At 42.3% G+C, this 18,202-nt stretch overlaps 2 protein-coding genes across 2 annotated transcripts in view; one reads left to right on the top strand and one right to left on the bottom strand.

Moving 5' to 3' along the window:
• Positions 1-18,202, bottom strand: part of LOC138161923 (carcinoembryonic antigen-related cell adhesion molecule 1-like) — a 332,874-nt gene that overhangs the window by 129,852 nt on the left and 184,820 nt on the right. The window lies entirely within an intron of this gene.
• Positions 1-18,202, top strand: part of LOC138161922 (carcinoembryonic antigen-related cell adhesion molecule 20-like) — a 29,561-nt gene that overhangs the window by 3,464 nt on the left and 7,895 nt on the right. The window contains exons 2-4 of the mRNA XM_069089002.1: positions 1,941-2,297; positions 15,195-15,476; positions 17,710-17,988. Coding sequence (XP_068945103.1) covers positions 1,941-2,297; positions 15,195-15,476; positions 17,710-17,988 — 918 coding nt within the window. The remainder of the gene's footprint in view (positions 1-1,940; positions 2,298-15,194; positions 15,477-17,709; positions 17,989-18,202) is intronic.

Raw genomic sequence — 18,202 nt, 5'->3', positions numbered from 1 at the left:
CCTGGCTCTGATGGTGATACAAGTTAATCTGCAGCCCTGTGCCAGTGATGTTCCCTTCTTTGGGCCTCAGTTTCTAATTTTAATAATAATTTAATTTGTAATATTTTAATTATAATGAAATATACCAATTATAATATATATGAAATACATCTAATTTTAAATTTAATTTTATAAAAATTGAACAAATAAATACAATTAAATTATATTTTAATTTATTTAAAATTGGATTAGATGACTGCTTAAAGACTTTCCAGCTCAAAGATTCTGACATTATGATCTGAGATTCTTTGAGGTTAAGATTCGTGATTTTGATTTCATGATTCTATCTCTAACTCTGTGATTCTGATCCTAGAGTCTCATGATTTTTGACTCCAAGGTTCTATGCTCCAAAGATCCTATGATTCTGCCTTGCTTTGAGCATGTGCTGGGATTTGTGCCTTTTCCTGGACCTATTTAGGTGAAGGATAGGAGAAAAAAAGGCTGCTATAGGAAGGGAGATGGGTGAGTTGTGGGATGTGGGCCCTTCCTCCTGGGTCCCAGCCTCAGGTCTCTCTAGACAGAGGAATATTTCTGTTCTCATCCTTTATCTGAACCAATCATGAGAGCCATTCTTTGTAGGGCTTGGGTCAGGGCTTGAGGCAAAACACACTCTGGGGACCTGTCCAGGCCCTGAACCCCTCTAAAAGGTGTTTGTGGAAAAGTGTGGGGTGGGTCATTCCCTAGTAACCACAGCCCAGACCTGATCCTGTGTCCTTGGTGGAGGGATGATTGGGTGATTGAGATGCTAAATGTATGTAAGCCAACTCAAGGGGCACGGGAGATCACCATTACCTACTCCTCCCCTTTGCTTTTCTGAGTTCTTGAATTGTGCTGATAGATGATGCCCAGCTGTCTTCAAATCCAGATAAGCCCCCTGCCCCAATTCTCCACCCTTAAAGGCAGCTAGGGGGTATCACAGAGCAGGGTCAGAAAGACCTGATTCAAATGCAGCCTCAGATCCTTAATAGATGTGTGACCCTGGGTAAGTCACTTAATTCTGTTTGCCTCCATTTCTTCATTTGTAAAATGGGGATAACAATACCACCTACTTCCCAGAGTTGTTATGAGGATCAGATGAGATAATATTTGTAAAACTCTTAGTGTAGTGTCTGGTGTGGAGTAGGCATTTAATAAATACGTGTTTCTTTCCATTCTTCCCTTCCAAGGGTAGACCTGTTGACTGACTGTAGATTTCTTCTCCAAACAGGAATGAGTACTTCCAGTATTATTATCCTCTTTATAGATAGGAGAACTGAGACTGTGGGGAAAAAGTGGCCAAGGTGGGGTTGAAACTCCAGGTCCAGTGTCCTAACCACCATGTTGAGCTGCATCTAAGCAGTTGTGGCCTAAAGTCCAATCACTCCGTGGGGCTCCCCTCACCCCTCATAACTGGGAGGGCCTTTAGAAAGCATCTACTTCCCCTTCCCTCCCTTCTCCCCCATCATTTCACAGTGAAATAAGCAAAATGAGTGCCTCTTGGGAAAGGGCCTTGCTGAAGATGATGATCCTAAGAACATCTCAGGGGACAGACCCAGAGCTGGACAGTGTCTGAGCACTCACACTTTCCTTATTTTACCATTAAGGACACCAAGGCCCAGAGAGGGCCTTGCTTTTGAACTTGTCTGAGGCTTCTAAGGTAGTCAGTGGCAGAACCGGGATTCTCTTTCAGGGCCAGGCTCATCATTCAGACCAGCTGCAGCCAAGCCAGGTGTAGACTAGACAGACACATGTGAAATCTGACAGTGTACTCCCACACCGAATGTCTCCAAAAAGCTGCGGCCTGCTTCGGCTCCCCTCGGTACAGTTCTCCATCTCAAGGGAAGCTCCCATTGTAGGCTGATGTGGCTCTCTTCTTGTTCAATGAGTCTCATGGGTCTCTTTGTTTCCTTCCCCTCTCCCAGCCTCTCTCCTTACCTTATGGAGCCTTCCAGGTGCTGCCCAGCTCACCATCATCCCCCAACCATCCATCGCTGTTGTGGGTGAGGATGTCCTTCTCTCCCTCCATGGCCTCCAGGAGGGAAGTTATATCAGTGTGACCTGGTTTCAAGGGATAGGTTTTGTGAGAAGCATCCTGTCCTATGATGCTGAGACAGACATAGAGACCAGAGGACCTGCATTCACCAACCAGGAGTTCCTGAAATCAAATGGTTCCCTCATCATTAAGGGAGTCATGTTGACTGACTCTGGAAACTACACTGTCCTTGTAAACAGCAAAGACAATCAGCTGACATCGGTGACACAAGGTTTCCAAGTCTATGGTAAGAGTCCCTCTAGAGTTGGAGTTGGAGTCCAGGGCAGCTAAGAGATTTGGGGTTATTTTTTTGGTTGAGCGCGGAGACCCTTCTTTATTAACATCTATTTCTCTCCCTTGAAAGTTTACCGCTTTTGTAGAAAGGGCGAAGTCTCAGAGTCAGGACATTTGAGTTCAAAAGTAAAGTGGTCACAGTTGTCCCTGACACTTGGACCAGATTCAGTGGAGCTCATAAGGGAGTAGTAAGACTACCCCTGGAAGGAAGAGTAGAGTCAGACAAGGGGTAGAATGGGAGAAGCAGAGATGCGCCCTATCCTCCAAAGGGTCCAGTCTCCAATCCCTGGGAAGAGGAAGGAGAGGGGGAAAATGTAGCAAGGTGCAGAGTGTCAAGGAAGCCTGCAGGCTCCAGCAAAGAGGTAGGATGCTAAGTTAAAGCCACAAATTGAGGGGTTAAAATTCTTCTTATTATCAGGACCTTGGTCATGGAATAGAAATTTCATAGACAAGATGATGGTAGGAAAGACTCTTGATAGTGTGACCAGGGAGACCCTGACGGTTCTGTGAATTCACTGTGGGTTAGTAGAAAGAATACTGGACTTGGAGCCAGAGAACCAGGGTTCAGATCCTGACTTTGCTCCTGACTGTCTGAAGGGGACCTTAGAGGATATTGAATCAGTTACCCCCTCTTTTTACAGATGAGGAAACTGAGGCCCAGGGATGTTCAGTGACTTGCCTAGAGTCACATAGATAGTAAGTAGCTGGACTGAGATCTCTTCTCTGATCTCTGTCTAAGTTTCCAACAATGAGTACAAACAATGGATCCCCCCCTACAGTGGTTGTATTATAATTTGTGTGACATATTGCCATGTGGCTGGAACCAATAAACATTTTTTTTTACATAATTAGAACTCCAAACAGTGCAAATTCAAACACATCTCAGGGGATTCACTATTTTCTCAAATAAGAACCTAGCTATATTTCTTAAAAAAATATTTTTGGGAGACATTGACACATTTATCAAATGTGGCAGAAGAATCAATTGTTGTAGTCAGTAAAAATATAATTGATGACAAAAAATGAAGGAATAAAAAGTCTTCATTTTAAAAATGGGGGCAGCTAAGTGGCATAGTGGATAGAGTGCTGGGTATGGAGTCAGAAACACTCATCTTCCTGAGTTCAAATCTGGCCTCAGACACTTCTTAACTGTGGGACTCTGGGCGGGACCCTGTTTTCCTTAGTTCCTCAGTTATAAAATGAGCCGGAGAAGGAAATGGCAAACCACTCCAGTATCTTTGCCAAGAAAACCCCAAATGGGGTCATGAAGAGTTGGACGTGACTGAAAACGACTGAACAACTCAATTAAAAAAAAGATGGTCCACTATTTTTAGAATTTCCAAATTCTTTACAAAAAGGTATTTAAACAATTCCAGCAGTTAAAAATTAAGAATACCAATTGAGAATCAATTGTAAACGCCATATGTGATCTTAGCCTTCATGGGTGGGCACCATCATCTAAATATACACACTCCAATACAGAATGAAGACACAGGACAAGACAAAGACATTTCTACTCATCATAACCACCTGTGTGTGTCATACTTTGTTTTATTTTTTTTTTAAGCAATCGGGGTTAAGTAACTTGCTCAAGGTTACACGGCCAATTATTTCTGGGTGTGGTGCTAAGTATCTGAGCCCGGATTTGATCCAGGTCATCCCAACACTGGAGCCAGTGCTATTACTCACTGAGCCACCTGGCCGCCCCTAATACTTTTTTTTTTTTTAAAGAAAAACTTGATCTTTCTCCAGTTTAGGGGTTGATAACCTAGAGTTCCCAAAATGATTTAAAAATATTTTCAACTTTGCATTTCAATAGAATTGGTTTCATTTGTGATCCTATTTATTTCATTTTGTGCATTTAAAAACATGACTCTGAGAAGTGATCTATAAGCATCAGCAGACTGCCCAATGGATCCATGATATTAAAAAAAGGTTGAGAACCTCTGAATTGAGTCCATATTGATATTTCCAACTGGTCTAATGTTCTCTAGTGATATTTTCTCCTTATAAATTAGGAGAGTTATTTCTTTAAAAGTTAAAAATGCATTTCTGACCCATTCTGGAATTTCTTGCTATTAATCAGTGTTCACTTCTGGGAGTCCCATGAAATTAATTTCCTTGCTTTTCAATGCATCGTATATGCTTCCCCTTTCTGAGAAATTCTCACCCCTTTGCCTTCAGTTCTTGCCTACATCACTTCTTGGGGTTTTGTCTTCCATCAGCCACAATGCTGGCTTAGGTGCAGTGGCTTCCCTCTCTGACGTTCCCTCTCACTCCCTCTTCTCTGTTTGTTACTTTTCTTTGCTCATTTAGCCAAATGTGGATTAGCAGCTCCTGAACTTGGGGACAAGTGGCACAAAAGCACCCTCAATTCAATGTTTTGGGAGGTGAGAGTCAGTGGAGATTCCAGGATACTACAGGATTGTTGTGGGGGAGGCAGGGAAGAAAGCAAGATGAGGTTGGGCTAGGAGAGAGCCTCTGGGGCAGAGGAAGAGGTTCAGTTTCTATTTTAAGTGATCACTCTTGTTTACCAGGTGCTTAGCCCAGTTATTTCTGGAAGGACTCGCTCTGGGGAAAAGGCCTAGCTGCCTCACCCTAGTTCATAGCATTATAGACGAAGAACTAGAATGGACTTTAGAAGTCACTCACACACATCATTTTACAGAGGAGGAAATTACTGAAGTCCTGTGAGGTAAAGATTTGTCTAAGTTTACCCAGGAAGCAGGTGCCAAAGTATAGCAATAATGCAATATTCACAACACCCACAGCAGTTATGAATAGGCTGGAATAGTTATGAATCACAAAATGTAACAGGCTCTCCTCATGGAGGATAGAACCAAAGCCTTTATTCAAATACCAGAAAACTGAGTCCCAGAGCCAGAAAGTCAAAGTCATTACACTAACCATGAAGCTGGTACACATGGTTAATGCAGCAAACACCCATACTCCCAAGCCTTCACAACTGAACAGGTTCTCTCAAGCAGGGAGCTCCTCAGCCTGGTTCTTGGAAACTCTCAGCAGAAGTTCCCAGAAGAAAAGTCTCAGCAGCAGCTGCATTCTCAAAATCAAAATTGCTTTCTCCAGCCTCCATGTGTCTCACTCCAAGAAGTTCCACAAGAAGTTCTGATTGTTCAGCTTGTGCTCTTCCTTATATATGGTATTAGCTTCTCCCTGTTCCACCCCTTCCTGTTACATCATCAATAGGAGTTCATACCTTCTGTTTCTTTAACAAAGGCTTGATATAATTAACTTGAAACTAAGTGCCAAGTATCTGTTTACTTGCCAGTCAAGGGAATGGAAGATCTTCAGATCCCATTAACATTACACAAAGCTGGGAAGCTAGGTGGTGAAGTGAGTAGAGCACCTGCCCTGGAGTCAGGAGGACCTGAGTTCAAATCCAACCTCAGACTCTTAACACAAAACTATCTATGTGACCTTGGGCAAGTCACTTAACCCCAACTGCCCTGCCCTCCCCCCCAAGCATAAAAAAACTCCCAACATTACACAAAGCCAGGATATGAACCCATCTGACTGTTGCTGATTTTTGTTTTGATCAGCATTTCTTATTAATTTCATTTTAACATGTATTCAGCATATGTGATGACTATATTGCAATTTGATGTTACACATAAGAAATGACTAAGTAGATAAAATGGAACTAAAAATAATTGCATGATCATTTTCTGAGAGTAACAGGCAATATCACAATTATTTATTCATTACCCTCTTAGTGTCTAAGTATGAATTTATTAAGAACTCATTGTGTGCCAGGCACTATACTAAGCCCTAGGGGTACAAAAAGAAGCAAAAGACAGATCCCACCCTCAAGGAATTTATAATTCTGAAAGCACTGAAAGTAAAGGGTATTTGTGACAAACAAGTATACACAAATCAAGCGAAATCCAGGATAGATAGGAAAGAATTACAGTAGAATTAAGAGGGGTTGGGAAGGGCTTCCTGTGGAAAATGGGATTTTAGTTGGGACTTGAAGCCAGGGAGGTCAGAAGTCAGAGTGGAGGAGGAAGAGTGTTCCAGCCATGGAGGGCAACCAGAGAAAATGCCTGGAACTGAGAGATTCGGCATCTTGTTCAGAGAGCAACCAGGAGAACAGGGTTACTGAAATGAAGAGTACTTATTAGGGTTTAAAGTGTAAGAAGACTAGGAAAGTGATGGAGTAGATTATTAAAGGTTCTGAAGGCTGAGGAGATTGTTTCATAGTTGATTCTGGAGAAGACAGGGAGAAACTAGAGTTTACTGAGTTTGGGGGTGACATGGTCATACCTGTACTTTAGGAAAATCATTGTGATTTCTAAATAGAGGATGGATTGGAAAGAGGAGAGACTTGAGGCAGGCAGACCCATCAGCAGGTTATTGCAGTAGATAAGGAATGAGGTGATAAGGCTCTGCACTACAGCAGTGAGAATATCAGTTCAAAATGTGCAATGAGCAGTTGGGATTTGGAACTACATACAGATCAGCAAAAAAGTTAGGAGTTAATAAGTAGAGATGAAAACTGAATCTATGGGAGATTATGAAGTCACTAACTGGAAAAATTACAGAGGGAGAAGAGAAAGGGACCAGGATAGAGCTTTGAGGAATGCTCATGGGTAGCAGTCATGATTATTCCAACATAATCGACTCACACCCATTCCCTCTGTCCATGTAACCTCTTTTAACTTCCCTAATAATGATTCTAAAAAGGGTATGTAAATCAGGGAGCAGCTAAAGAGTAAGCAACATTTAATTTGGAAAAATTCTTTGTGTTACTTCTGGGAATGAAATAACAGAACTTAATTGTTATTTGAGGGGCAGCTAGGTGGTATTGCAGCGGAGAGAGGTGAGGGTCTGAAATCAGGACTCATCTTCTTGAGTTTCAATCTGGCCTTAGGCACTTACTAGTTGTGTGATAATGGGCAAGTCACTTAACCCTGTTTGCTTCAGTTTTCTCATCTGTAAAATGAGCTGGAAAAGAAAATGGCAGATCACTCCAGTATCTTTGCCAAGAAAACCCTAAATGGGATCACAAAGAGTTGGACATGACTGAAATCACTGAACAACAACAATGGTTATTTGAATAGATCAAGCATTTGTAAGCTGTTAGCTAGGGCTGGGAGAACTTAGACACCCCTCAACCCCCCCCCCCCCCCCCCCCCCATCTCCTGTGCCTCAACAGAAAGTATAAGCCACTTCAGGCTTCCTTCCTTGTGTTGTGAATTACAGATTTATTAGATCTTTGGGTGCCAACACCTCTGCCACCCCCTTCTGACTGCATTCAACTTAAGGAAAAATTGTAAGGTGGCCTTACCAATGAATTAGAAATTGGAATTTGCAACTGAGATGTAATATCTTTATGGTGAATTTCATGTTATAGTTTAAAGGCTTCTCATAAAAACATCTTAATAGATTTTTGGAAGTCTGCAACTAGGATTAAGATTAAAAGCAAACAGCACAAGTCTCTCTCCTCTTATTGGAGGTGACAGATGTATTATTCTAGTTAAGGAGGTGATTTAACCTACTAGAGAATAAACAGAATTGAGACTAGTATGAAATAACTGTTTGAGCAAATTAGTAACTAAGTTGCTTGAGTTGTAACAAACTGTAACTTGTAAAGTAAAAGTTAGCAGTTACTTGGTCAGGTATAAGGAAATCTGTTAAGAAAAACTTTATTGGAGTGAAAATTAGTTCTATAGATAGTCTGGGTTATGATTGAGAAATAATGATTACAGGAATTAAGCAAACATAAGGAGGTAAGGGGGTGGTGTTGAATCAGAATGTGGAAGGAGAACAACAAAGGTTCTCTTCTGAAGGCTTTTAATCAAAGTCAGTTGGAGGTAGGATGGTAGGGAGAGAGGAAAAAAAAGGGGGCAGGGAGAGAAAGTTTAGGCAAATAGGGTTTGAAGTAAAAGGGATATGGGATTTTACAAAGAGAGGTCTGTGGGAGGTTTTTGACCTCTTGAGATTAGAAGGATATGAGAAATGTTATGTGTTTGTTCCTTATGATATGGAAACTACAGTAATAAAATTGCAACATGAAATTCCTGGGCTCTGAAGAAGGGAGATGGGAATGCAATGTTACCATGCAGAGACTCTTCCAATCTCTTGCCCAGGATTAAACTAAAAAATCTTGGGGACAGATTAGAGTATAAACACAAAGGGAATTGGTTACTTTTTGGTGATTTAAAAGGAAACAAAGGGATAGCTATGGGGAATTGAGAGTGTCACCACAAATATGTGAAATTGAGCTAATTGATAACAATGGATTCAAAATTCTAAAGTACTACCAACAAATGGTCCTAAGGAAAACATTATTTGAAGTTTTAAATATCACCAATAGTGATTAAAAATCCAAATTTAATTTGAACAATTTTTTTTCTAAAACAAAATAGGATACTTTTGATAAAATAAAATCTGATTCAAACTACATTAGCTATTTGGCATGAAGACAATTATGGCTCTGAAAAACCTGAGTCAAAATCTTGGCTCAGAAATTTGTTAGCTGTGTGACCTTAAACAAGTTACCTTACCTCTGTTTATCTCAGTTTCCTAATCTGTAAAGGAGATAAATCATAGCACCCACCTCCCAGAGTTGTTGTAAGGATCAAAATGATATAATGATTGCAAGATGCTTGACACAGTACCTGGCATGTGGTAAGCACTATATAAATGTCAACTATTGTTGCTACTATTATTATTTAATTGAACGTAATTATCTCACACTGGGCATCTATAGGATTTTAAATGTTATTAGTATAAAATGCTAAAGGTGATAAGATTAATGATTTTCTATTTTAATTTGGAAATTCATTTGACTGAATTGATACCATCTGACTGGTGATAAGTTTTGCTCCATGAAGCAAAATATTGTGAATGTTATTATTGAGTTTCTACATTTTCTCATATTGTGAATAAGGTGCAACTTAGTTGTATGATTGGCTATTTCAAATGTTAGCTATTAGAATTAAAGATGCTTTATCCTATTATACTTATGTTGAGTCATTCTGTGCCCTTAGAGGACCAGTTTTGGTGCTGTTACAACCATCTCTCTGCTTTTTCCTTTCATAGAAAATCTTTAATTGGGACAGTTGGACTCCAACACTTTTGTGCTGCCACAATGGGATGCTAATTTGAAAGATTTTATCTTTTGTAATCTGAATTTTTAGGCAGCCAAGTAAATTAGTATGGGGCAGCTAGGTGGCTGAATGGATAAAATGCCAGGCCTGGATTCAGGAAGACTCATCTTCCTTAGTTAAAATTGACCCTCAGACACTTATTAGCTATGTGACCCTGGGCAAGTCACTTAACCCTGTTTGCGTTAGTTTCCTCATCTGTAAAATAAGCTGGAGAAGGAAATGGCCAACCACTCCAGTGTCTCTGCCAAGAAAACCCCAAATGGTATCACGATGATTCATACATGAGTGAAATGACTAACAAAAACAACTACCCTAAATGGCCACATTCTCAGGAGTTATATGTTTCATCTTCTAGGACTGTCTCATCTTTCCATATAGGGATGTACCCAGTTTAGGTTGATCGCTCCCTTCATGATTACTCTTTCATGTTGACCTTTTTATGCATCTCTTGAGTTTTCTGTTTGTCAAAGTTTCTATTTAGCTCTGGACATTTCATCTGGAATGCTCAGAAGTTCTTTATTTCATTAAATATTCATTTTTCCCTCGAAGGATTAGACTTACTTTTGTTGGGTGGGTTATTCTTGGTTTCAATCCTAGCTTTGTCTTCCAAGACTTCTGCTCCCTTTAACATAGAAGCTGCTAAATCTTGTGTGACCCTGACTGTGGCTTCCTGATATTTGAATTATTTTTTTCTTGATACTTGAAGCATTTTTCCTTTGACCTCAGAGCTCTGGAATTTCGCTATAATATTCCTGGGAGTTTTAATTTTGGAATTTCTTTTAGGAAGGGATTGGTGGCTTCTTTAAATGTCTATTTTACTCCCTGGATCTAAGGTATTGGGAGTGTTTTTCTTTATAATTTCTTGAAATATTATGTCTAGGCTCTTTCTTTGATCATGACTTTCAGGTAGTGTAGTAATTCTTAAATTTCTCCTCCTCAATCTGTTTTCCAGATCAGTTATTTTTCCAATGAGATATTCACATTTTCTTCTATTTTTTCATTCTTTTGACTTTATTTTATTGTTTCTTGATGTCACATGGAGTCATTAGCTTTCCCTTGCCCAATTCTAATTTTCAATCTGATTATTTTAATAAATTATTTTATTTAGTGAGCTTTGGGACCTCTTTTTCTATTTGGCCAATTCTGTTTTTTAAGAAGTTTTTTTCTTCAATGAATTTCTCTCTCCCTCCCTCCCTCCCTCTCTCTCTGTCTCTCTCTCTGTCTCTCTCTCTCTGTCTCTGTCTCTCTCTGTCTCTGTCTCTCTGTCTCTCTCTCTGTCTCTGTCTCTCTCTCTGTCTCTCTGTCTCTCTCTCTGTCTCTCTGTCTCTCTCTGTCTCTGTCTCTGTCTCTCTCTCTCTCTCTCTCTCTCTCTCTCTCTGTCTCTCTGTCTCTCTCTCTCTCTGTCTCTCTCTCCCACTAGGCCAATTATGTCTTTTAATGTGTTATTTTTCTTCAATATTTTGTGCTCTTTTTTTCCAAGCTGTTAATTGTTTTTTCATGATTTTCTTGCATCACTTTCATTTCTTTTCCCCAATTTTTCTTCTACCACTCTTATCTCTTTTTAAAAAAACTATTCCAGGAATTCTTATTGGGCTTCAGTCCAATCAGCATTTTTCTTTGAGGCTTTGGTTATAGCTGTTTTTGTATTGTTGTCTTCTTTTGAGTTTGTGTCTTTGTCTAACTTGCCACTGCAGTAGATTTTTATGGCCAAATTATTTTTTTTGCTTGCTCATTTTCCCAGTCCATTTCTTCACTTTGAACTTTATGTTAAAGTTGGGTTCTGCTCACTTAGTGATGGGGAGCCATTGTGTCAAGCTTCAGGTTTGTTGTGTTACTGTTTTCAAAGCTAGTCCTATGCATCTGCCAGTTTTCAGTGCTTTCAAAGGTGTGGTCACTGCTCTCCTGGTCTGTGCTCTGATCTTTACCTAGCAAGAGCTCCTGCTTCCCTGCATCCACAAATATTAGTGTCCCTCTTGGCCCTAGAACTGTGACCCAGAATTGAGTATGGGTAATAGAGTTGCTAATCAGCACCAGCTGCAACCAGCGCCAGCAAAGGGTCCCCTGAAATCCTCTCTGCCCCAATCTCAGGGCTGAGAATTCTTGAAACTTTTGCTACTATGTGAGGGCATTCTGGACAGGTCTCCACCCTGGTGTCAAAGACTTCTTTTGTAGGACCTCCTGAGTTTTCTCAGGCTGAAGAAAATCTTACCCCCCTTTTGTTGGCTCTGCTATTCTAAAATTTGATTTGAGGTGTTCTTTTTTCTTTTTCTTTTTTTAAAGCAATCAGGGTTAAGTAACTTGCTCAAGGTTGCACGGCCAGTTATTGCTGGGTGTGGTGCTAAGTGTCTGAGCCCGGATTTGATCCCCAGGCCATCCAGACACTGGAGCCAGTGCTCTCACTTGCTGAGCCACCTGGCCACCCCTAAGCAATTGGGGTTAAGTAACTTGCTCAAGGTTGCACGGCCAGTTATTTCTGGGTGTGGTGCTAAGTGTCTGAGCCCGGATTTGATCCCCAGGTCATCCCAACACTGGGGCCGGTGCTCTCACTTGCTGAGCCACCTGGCCACCCCTAAGCAATTGGGGTTAAGTAACTTGCTCAAGGTTACATGGCCAGTTATTTCTGGGTGTGGTGCCGAGTATCTGAGCCCGGATTTGATCCCCAGGCCATCCAGACACTGGAGCCGGTGCTCTTACTCGCTGTGCTACCTGGCCGCCCCCGATTTGAGGCATTCTTTTAAAGTTATTTGGAGAGGAATGTTGAGAGAATTTACCTTGTCTTCTGCCTCTAATCCACCATCTTGGCTCTGCACCCTACTGACCCTCTTTTGAAGGACTGACATGCAGATGAGGGATTAGAATAGTTTGATTTTATCCCACAGGGTGGATCTAGGCAGAATTTGGCAGCTGTGTGACTCAGTGGATAGAATGCTGGACCAGGAGTCAGGAAGACTGGATTTAAAATTTAATCTCAGATACTTCCTAACTGTATGACCCTGGGAAGGTCACTCCACTTTCCTGTGTCTCAGTTCCCTTGCCTGTGAAATGGTGATAATAATGTTAACCATCTTCTGGGATTGTTGTGAGGATAAACTGAGATAATATTTGTGCATCTTAAAGTAATATATAAATGCTATAATGATAATGATGTAAAGACCAAATGAGATAATATTTAGCATAGTGTCAGGCACATAGTAAACACTATAGAAATGTTGTAGTGGTTGATATTATTTAACAGAAATGAGGGAAAATTGCCCTAAACCTAACTTAAGAATAAATTTCCTCCTGATTAGAGCTCTCCCCAAGTGTGCTCTTTCTTGGTTGGTCCTCAAGAAGAGATGGGACAGCCACTTGGCAGGTGTGTCCCAGGGGACATGGGCTTTTTAGAGAGTTACTCAGGTCCCTTCCAATTCACGCTCTGCAGTTCTGTAACTCTGTAACTTACTCAAGGTCACACAGCATTTTGAGCAATAAAGGACCTTCTAGGCCAACCCCCTTACTGTGTGGAAGGAGAATATGAGACTGAAAGAGGAGAAAGGGTGCACTCAGTATGACACGGGTGGTAAGTGGCAAGACCGGGATTCGAACCTGGGTCCTATTACTTCAGATCTAGCACTTTTCCTGTTATGCCATGATGTACTTTAATGTTTATGAAGTGCTGTCATAAGGGAGACCTGGGGAGTTCAATAATAATGAGCATTCTGATCCTCATTTCATGTCTGAAAATGTTGAGGTCCAGTTGGTCAACTAGTCAGTCAACAAACATTTATTAAGTAAGCTCCTACTATGTTCTAGGCACTGTACTAAGCTCCAGAGATATGCAGAAAGGCAAAAACATGGTCCCTGCCTTGGTCATGAGAGGAGAAAACTTCCCCAGGGCCACATCCCAACAGAGGTCACCAGCATAGCAGGCTGCTGCCTTGGCATGCTTGGCACAGTGACCTGAAATCAGGAGGCCTGGGTTCAAGTCCTGGCTCAGATCCTTGAGCCCTTAGACAAGCCATGGAGGCCTTGACTTGGGGCTCTAGAAAGGAGCCACAAGATCCGAGTTTGAATCCTGGCTCAGCTTTTTTGCTTCTGTGTTTCACCTGGGGCAAGTCACGGAATCTCTCTGGACCCGTTTCCTTATTAATGAAATAATAAGGATCAGAGGATTTCCAAGTTCCTCTCCAGGTTTTGCTCCTCCTTCCAATAACTTCCTTTGTCTAAACTAGTAGGTGTCAGACCTTTTCTGAGATGATAAATACATTAAATTATATATAAAAAATAAAATAGAAATATAATAAATAGAAATAAATAATAAAAATTATCCACTGTCCCTCCCCTCCTCCCATAGCCTTTGTTTATGGGGGTTATATCTGTTGAAATTTCCTCTTTTAGAAATTAAAACATCTTCGTATTGTTATGAAATTAGCTTTGACCTCATGGACCCATGAAAGGATCTTGGGGACCATAAGGGTATCTGGAACACACTTTGAGAACCACAGGTCTCAATGTCAGTTTTTCCCTCTTTTCTCTTCTTGAGCAGCTGGTATGGTGGATAGAGCTCTGGACCTGGAATTAGGAAGACCTGAGTTCAAAACCAGCCTCAGACAGCCTAGCCATGTGACCCTGGACAAGTCACTTAACCTTCATCTGCCTCAGTTCCCCATCAATAAAATGGGGATAATAGTAGCGCCTACGTCCTAGTATTATTGTTAGGGTGAAATGAGGTCACATTTGTGAAGCCCTTTGCAGATCTTAAAGGGCTGTGAAAATGCCATTATTATTAATTTAAATCTTTTGTCTTTGTTCCTAATTTCTCTAGGCTTCAGTTCCTCTAAAAACAAGGGGTTGACACCCTTGAAAGCCTCCTCCCAACATGAGGATTGACTGAAGGGACTGCACATTGAGCCTGGATAAGGACAGCCAGGTGGCTCAGTGCATAGAATGCTGGGCCTGGAGTCAGGGAGAGCTGACCTGAGAGCTGAGGACTGTCCCATGGAGGAGAAAAGGAGCCTCTATGTGCAAAGCCAGGAGAAGTGAGAGGAGGGAGGAGGCAGATCTAGGCACAAGTTCAGGCCAACCTTCCTGATCATTTGAGTCCAAAGTGGATGGGGCCAAGGAATCTGGAATCACTTCTCCACCTCCAATTTCCTCCTCTACTCTGAACCCTGTGCTATGGCCTTAACCTCTTTGGGCCTCAGTTTCTGTATCTCTAAAATGGGGGCAATAACCCCACACTACCTCTTTCCTAGAGTAATTGTGAGGCTACCCCAGCTCTCCTTGTGGGTGACCCTGGGCGGGCCACTCATCTTCCTGGGCCTCAGTTTCCCCTTCTGTAAAATGACCACAAAGGTCCCTTCCAGCACTTAATCTCAGCCTCTTATGACCCTATGTCGGCTATCCAATTCTTCCCAGAGGCATCCCTCAGGTCTCAGATAAAACTTCTCCTTCTCCAGAAGCCTTTCCCAATCCCCCTTCATTCTAGTGCCTTCTCACCATTGATTATTTTCTACCTATCCTGTATAGATTGTGTCTGTCCATAGTTGTCTGCATGTCTTCTCCCTTATTAGACTGTAAGCTCTGTGAGGGTAGGGACTATCTTTTGTCTTTTTTTATCTCCAGTGCCTGGCGCATAGTAGGAGCTTGATAAATGTTTGTTGACTGACTGACTGTATGGGCTGTGGGCGTGCCCTCTCCCCTGGCACAACGGGCCAACCTCTCTCCTCTTGTTCCAGTGATGCCATCAAAACCCAGCCTCACCATGAATCCTGAGGGCTACGTCGTTGAATCCCAAAACTCAGTGACGTTCACATGTTACCCCAACGAGGCAGATATCAACATCAAGTGGTTCCTGAACAGTACTGAGCTCCCACCCAATCCACAGCTGTCGCTGTCTTCGGATAACAAGACCCTCACCTTTCACAATGTCACCAGAAGTGACAGCGGGCACTACGAGTGTGAAGTCTGGAATCCAGTGGGCTCCCAGAGCAGTGACAGCGTTAGCCTGGTTGTCTACTGTGAGTATCTCCCCTTCTCGCTAGGGACCTTGTATCTTTCCTCAGCAGCAGGAGATGAGTAGGTAGTGAGGTCCCCATCATGGGTCTGATCACTTGTTAGGCATGTCATAGAGGAGGTTTGTGTTCAGGGTTTGGATGGCCCAGATCATAGAATCTCAGAACTGGAGACAACCTCAGAGGGGTCATAGGATCATGACATGGGATTCCAGTGTCCTCACCTTATCTCAGAGAAAAAAGTCAAAGGAGAAGTCACTTACCTGAGGTCATACTGGAAGGTAATGACAGAGCCAGAATTTTATCCCAGCTCTTCTGAGTCTGATCTATCTCCCAGGGCATACATTCTCACCTATATCCTATAGGGGATGATCTCAAGGATTTTGTCCAAGTTCCTCTGGAAGATGCTAAGATTCCTTTAGTTCTGAGATGCAGGGAGATTGTGAGTGGCCATGCCTGGGTGGTGACTTCATTCGGTGGCTGTGGGGACTACAAAGATCCACAGGAGGAGACCAGCTGCCCTGAGGAAAGGAGTGAAGACCCAGGCGGATAGGCTTGCCCTGGATTCTAAGTGCAAGGGTCATCATCCAAGGGCATGAGGCCAATCAGGAGAGAACAGGGCAGGCAGAGATCAGATCCAGGGTCAGTGGGGACATGGGGCATCCCAACCAAAGGGCATTTTTATTGTTCTTCATTTGCAGCATTCATTCTCCTGTCTCCATGCCTTTGTATAAGCTGTCCCTGCTCACCTCGGTCTCTTGGAATATGTGATTTCTTTCAAAGCTAAGCTCAAATCCCACCTCTGACTTGAGCCTTTTCCTCATATGCCCCCCCCCCCACCTATTGGTTTCCCTCTCCCTGGCCTAAGCCCAAAGTGGTTTATCCAAACTCAGCCTCAGATATTTACTAGCTGTGACTCTGAGTGAGTCAACTTAACCCCTGGCTTTGACTGCTCTAACTACAAAATGAGGGAGTTGAATTGATGACTGTCTAATTTTAAATTTATGCTGCTTTTTTTTTTGGTGAAAACTTCCATGCATGTGTATATATCTACATCTATCTATGTATATATGTGTGTATATATACAGATATACATACACACACATACACATAATGGGGAAAGCAGAAAGGAAACAAGCATTTATTTAGCACCTTCTATGTGCTAAATACAGTATGTGTGCTAAATACTGTAGCTAGGGGCTAAAGTGGATAGTGTGCCAGATATCAAGTCAGGAAGATTTCAGCTTCATGAGTTTCAATCTGACCTCAGTTACTTACTAGTTGTGTGACCCTGGATAAGTCATTTCACTTTGTTTTTTTGGCAGCTATGTGGCACAGTGAGTAGAGTGCCAGACCTGGAGTCAGAAAGATTCATCTTTGTGCATTCAAATCTGGTTTCAGACCCTTAAATAACTTAACTATTTGCCTCATTTTCCTCATCTGTAAAATGAGCTGGAGAAGGAAATGGCAAAACCACTCTGGTATCTTTGCCAAGAAAACCCCAAACAGGGTCATGGAGAATTGGACACGACTGAAATGATAACATAATGCCTATTAAGCCCTTGGCTTGTTTTATCTTCATACTAACCCTGGGGGATAGGTGCTATCATTTTCCCCATTTTACAGTTGAGGACACTGAGGCAGACATGTTAAGTGACTTTCTCAGGGTCACACAGCTAGGAAGTGTCTGAGGTAGAATTTGAGCTCAAGTCTCCCTGATTCTGGGTTCAAAGCTCTGTCCACTGGGTTATGACATGATTATAAACAGACTCAACATACAAAACATGTACAGAGCAGCTGGAAGGCAGAGTAGGTTTCTTCAAGAAGAAAGTGCTAACTGCTAGTGCAATATTGCACAAGAAGGCACACCCAGTGTATGTGTTGATTAGTTTTACTGAGGTAGGTGAATTCATATAAGCTCATTATCCCTGTTTATTTTTGATTCTCTGATACAGAGGAGGCTTCTCTGGATGTCTAGCTCAGTGATCTCTCCTATGCTGTCCTGGTGGAGTTGTCCAGCAGGCAGCTGGACATGTGGACTGGGAGATCTTCAAAAACTCAGGGCCAAGCAAGCAGTTTCAGTGGCTCCACAAAACATGACCAGCAAGGCCCTGGGAGGGGATGAGGTGAATTGTGAAGAGAGAGGATAGAGGAAGATTAAGACCAGTAAGGGCCTTGTACAATCAATACCCGCACAGAAGAGAATGAGGAGCCTTAACCTTCTGTCCTTTCTTTGTAGATGGACCAGACAAGGCCACAATCATGCCGGACACGGGGTCCATTTGGGGCAGTACCGTTGCAGTGGAAATCAACTCCGACCTCCTGTTAGCATGTCAGGCTGAGTCAAACCCTGCCCCCCCCACCTATGCCTGGTATTTAAATGAAGTTTTCTTGACTTCTGATTTCATTTACTCCATCTCAATGGCCTCCAGGAACCATGAAGGGGATTACAAATGCATAGCAAGCAACAATCTGGTGGCAAAATCTGCTTCAGCATCTGTCACAGTCAAGGTAGCTGGTGAGTCCTGGTGAGACTGTTGAGCCCAGGTCCCCTCTTGTCTACTTAGAGAGAGTATCACAGAAGTCAGAGCTGGAGTGAAAGAACAGGGAGTGTCAGGTCTGGGAGGGGTCTTAGAACAGGGACTGTCAGGGCTGGGAGGGGCCTTAGAACAGGGAATGTCAGGACTGGGAGGGACCTTAGAACAGGGAATGTCAGGGCTGGGAGGGACCTT

Source organism: Petaurus breviceps, unplaced genomic scaffold, assembly GCF_028583685.1.
Source record: "Petaurus breviceps papuanus isolate PSGF00001 unplaced genomic scaffold, PetGlider_PUasm1.0 185, whole genome shotgun sequence".
NCBI lineage: Eukaryota > Metazoa > Chordata > Mammalia > Diprotodontia > Petauridae > Petaurus > Petaurus breviceps.
The sequence above is the reverse complement of the archived record's forward strand: the minus strand, read 5'-3'. Positions and strand labels throughout refer to the sequence as shown.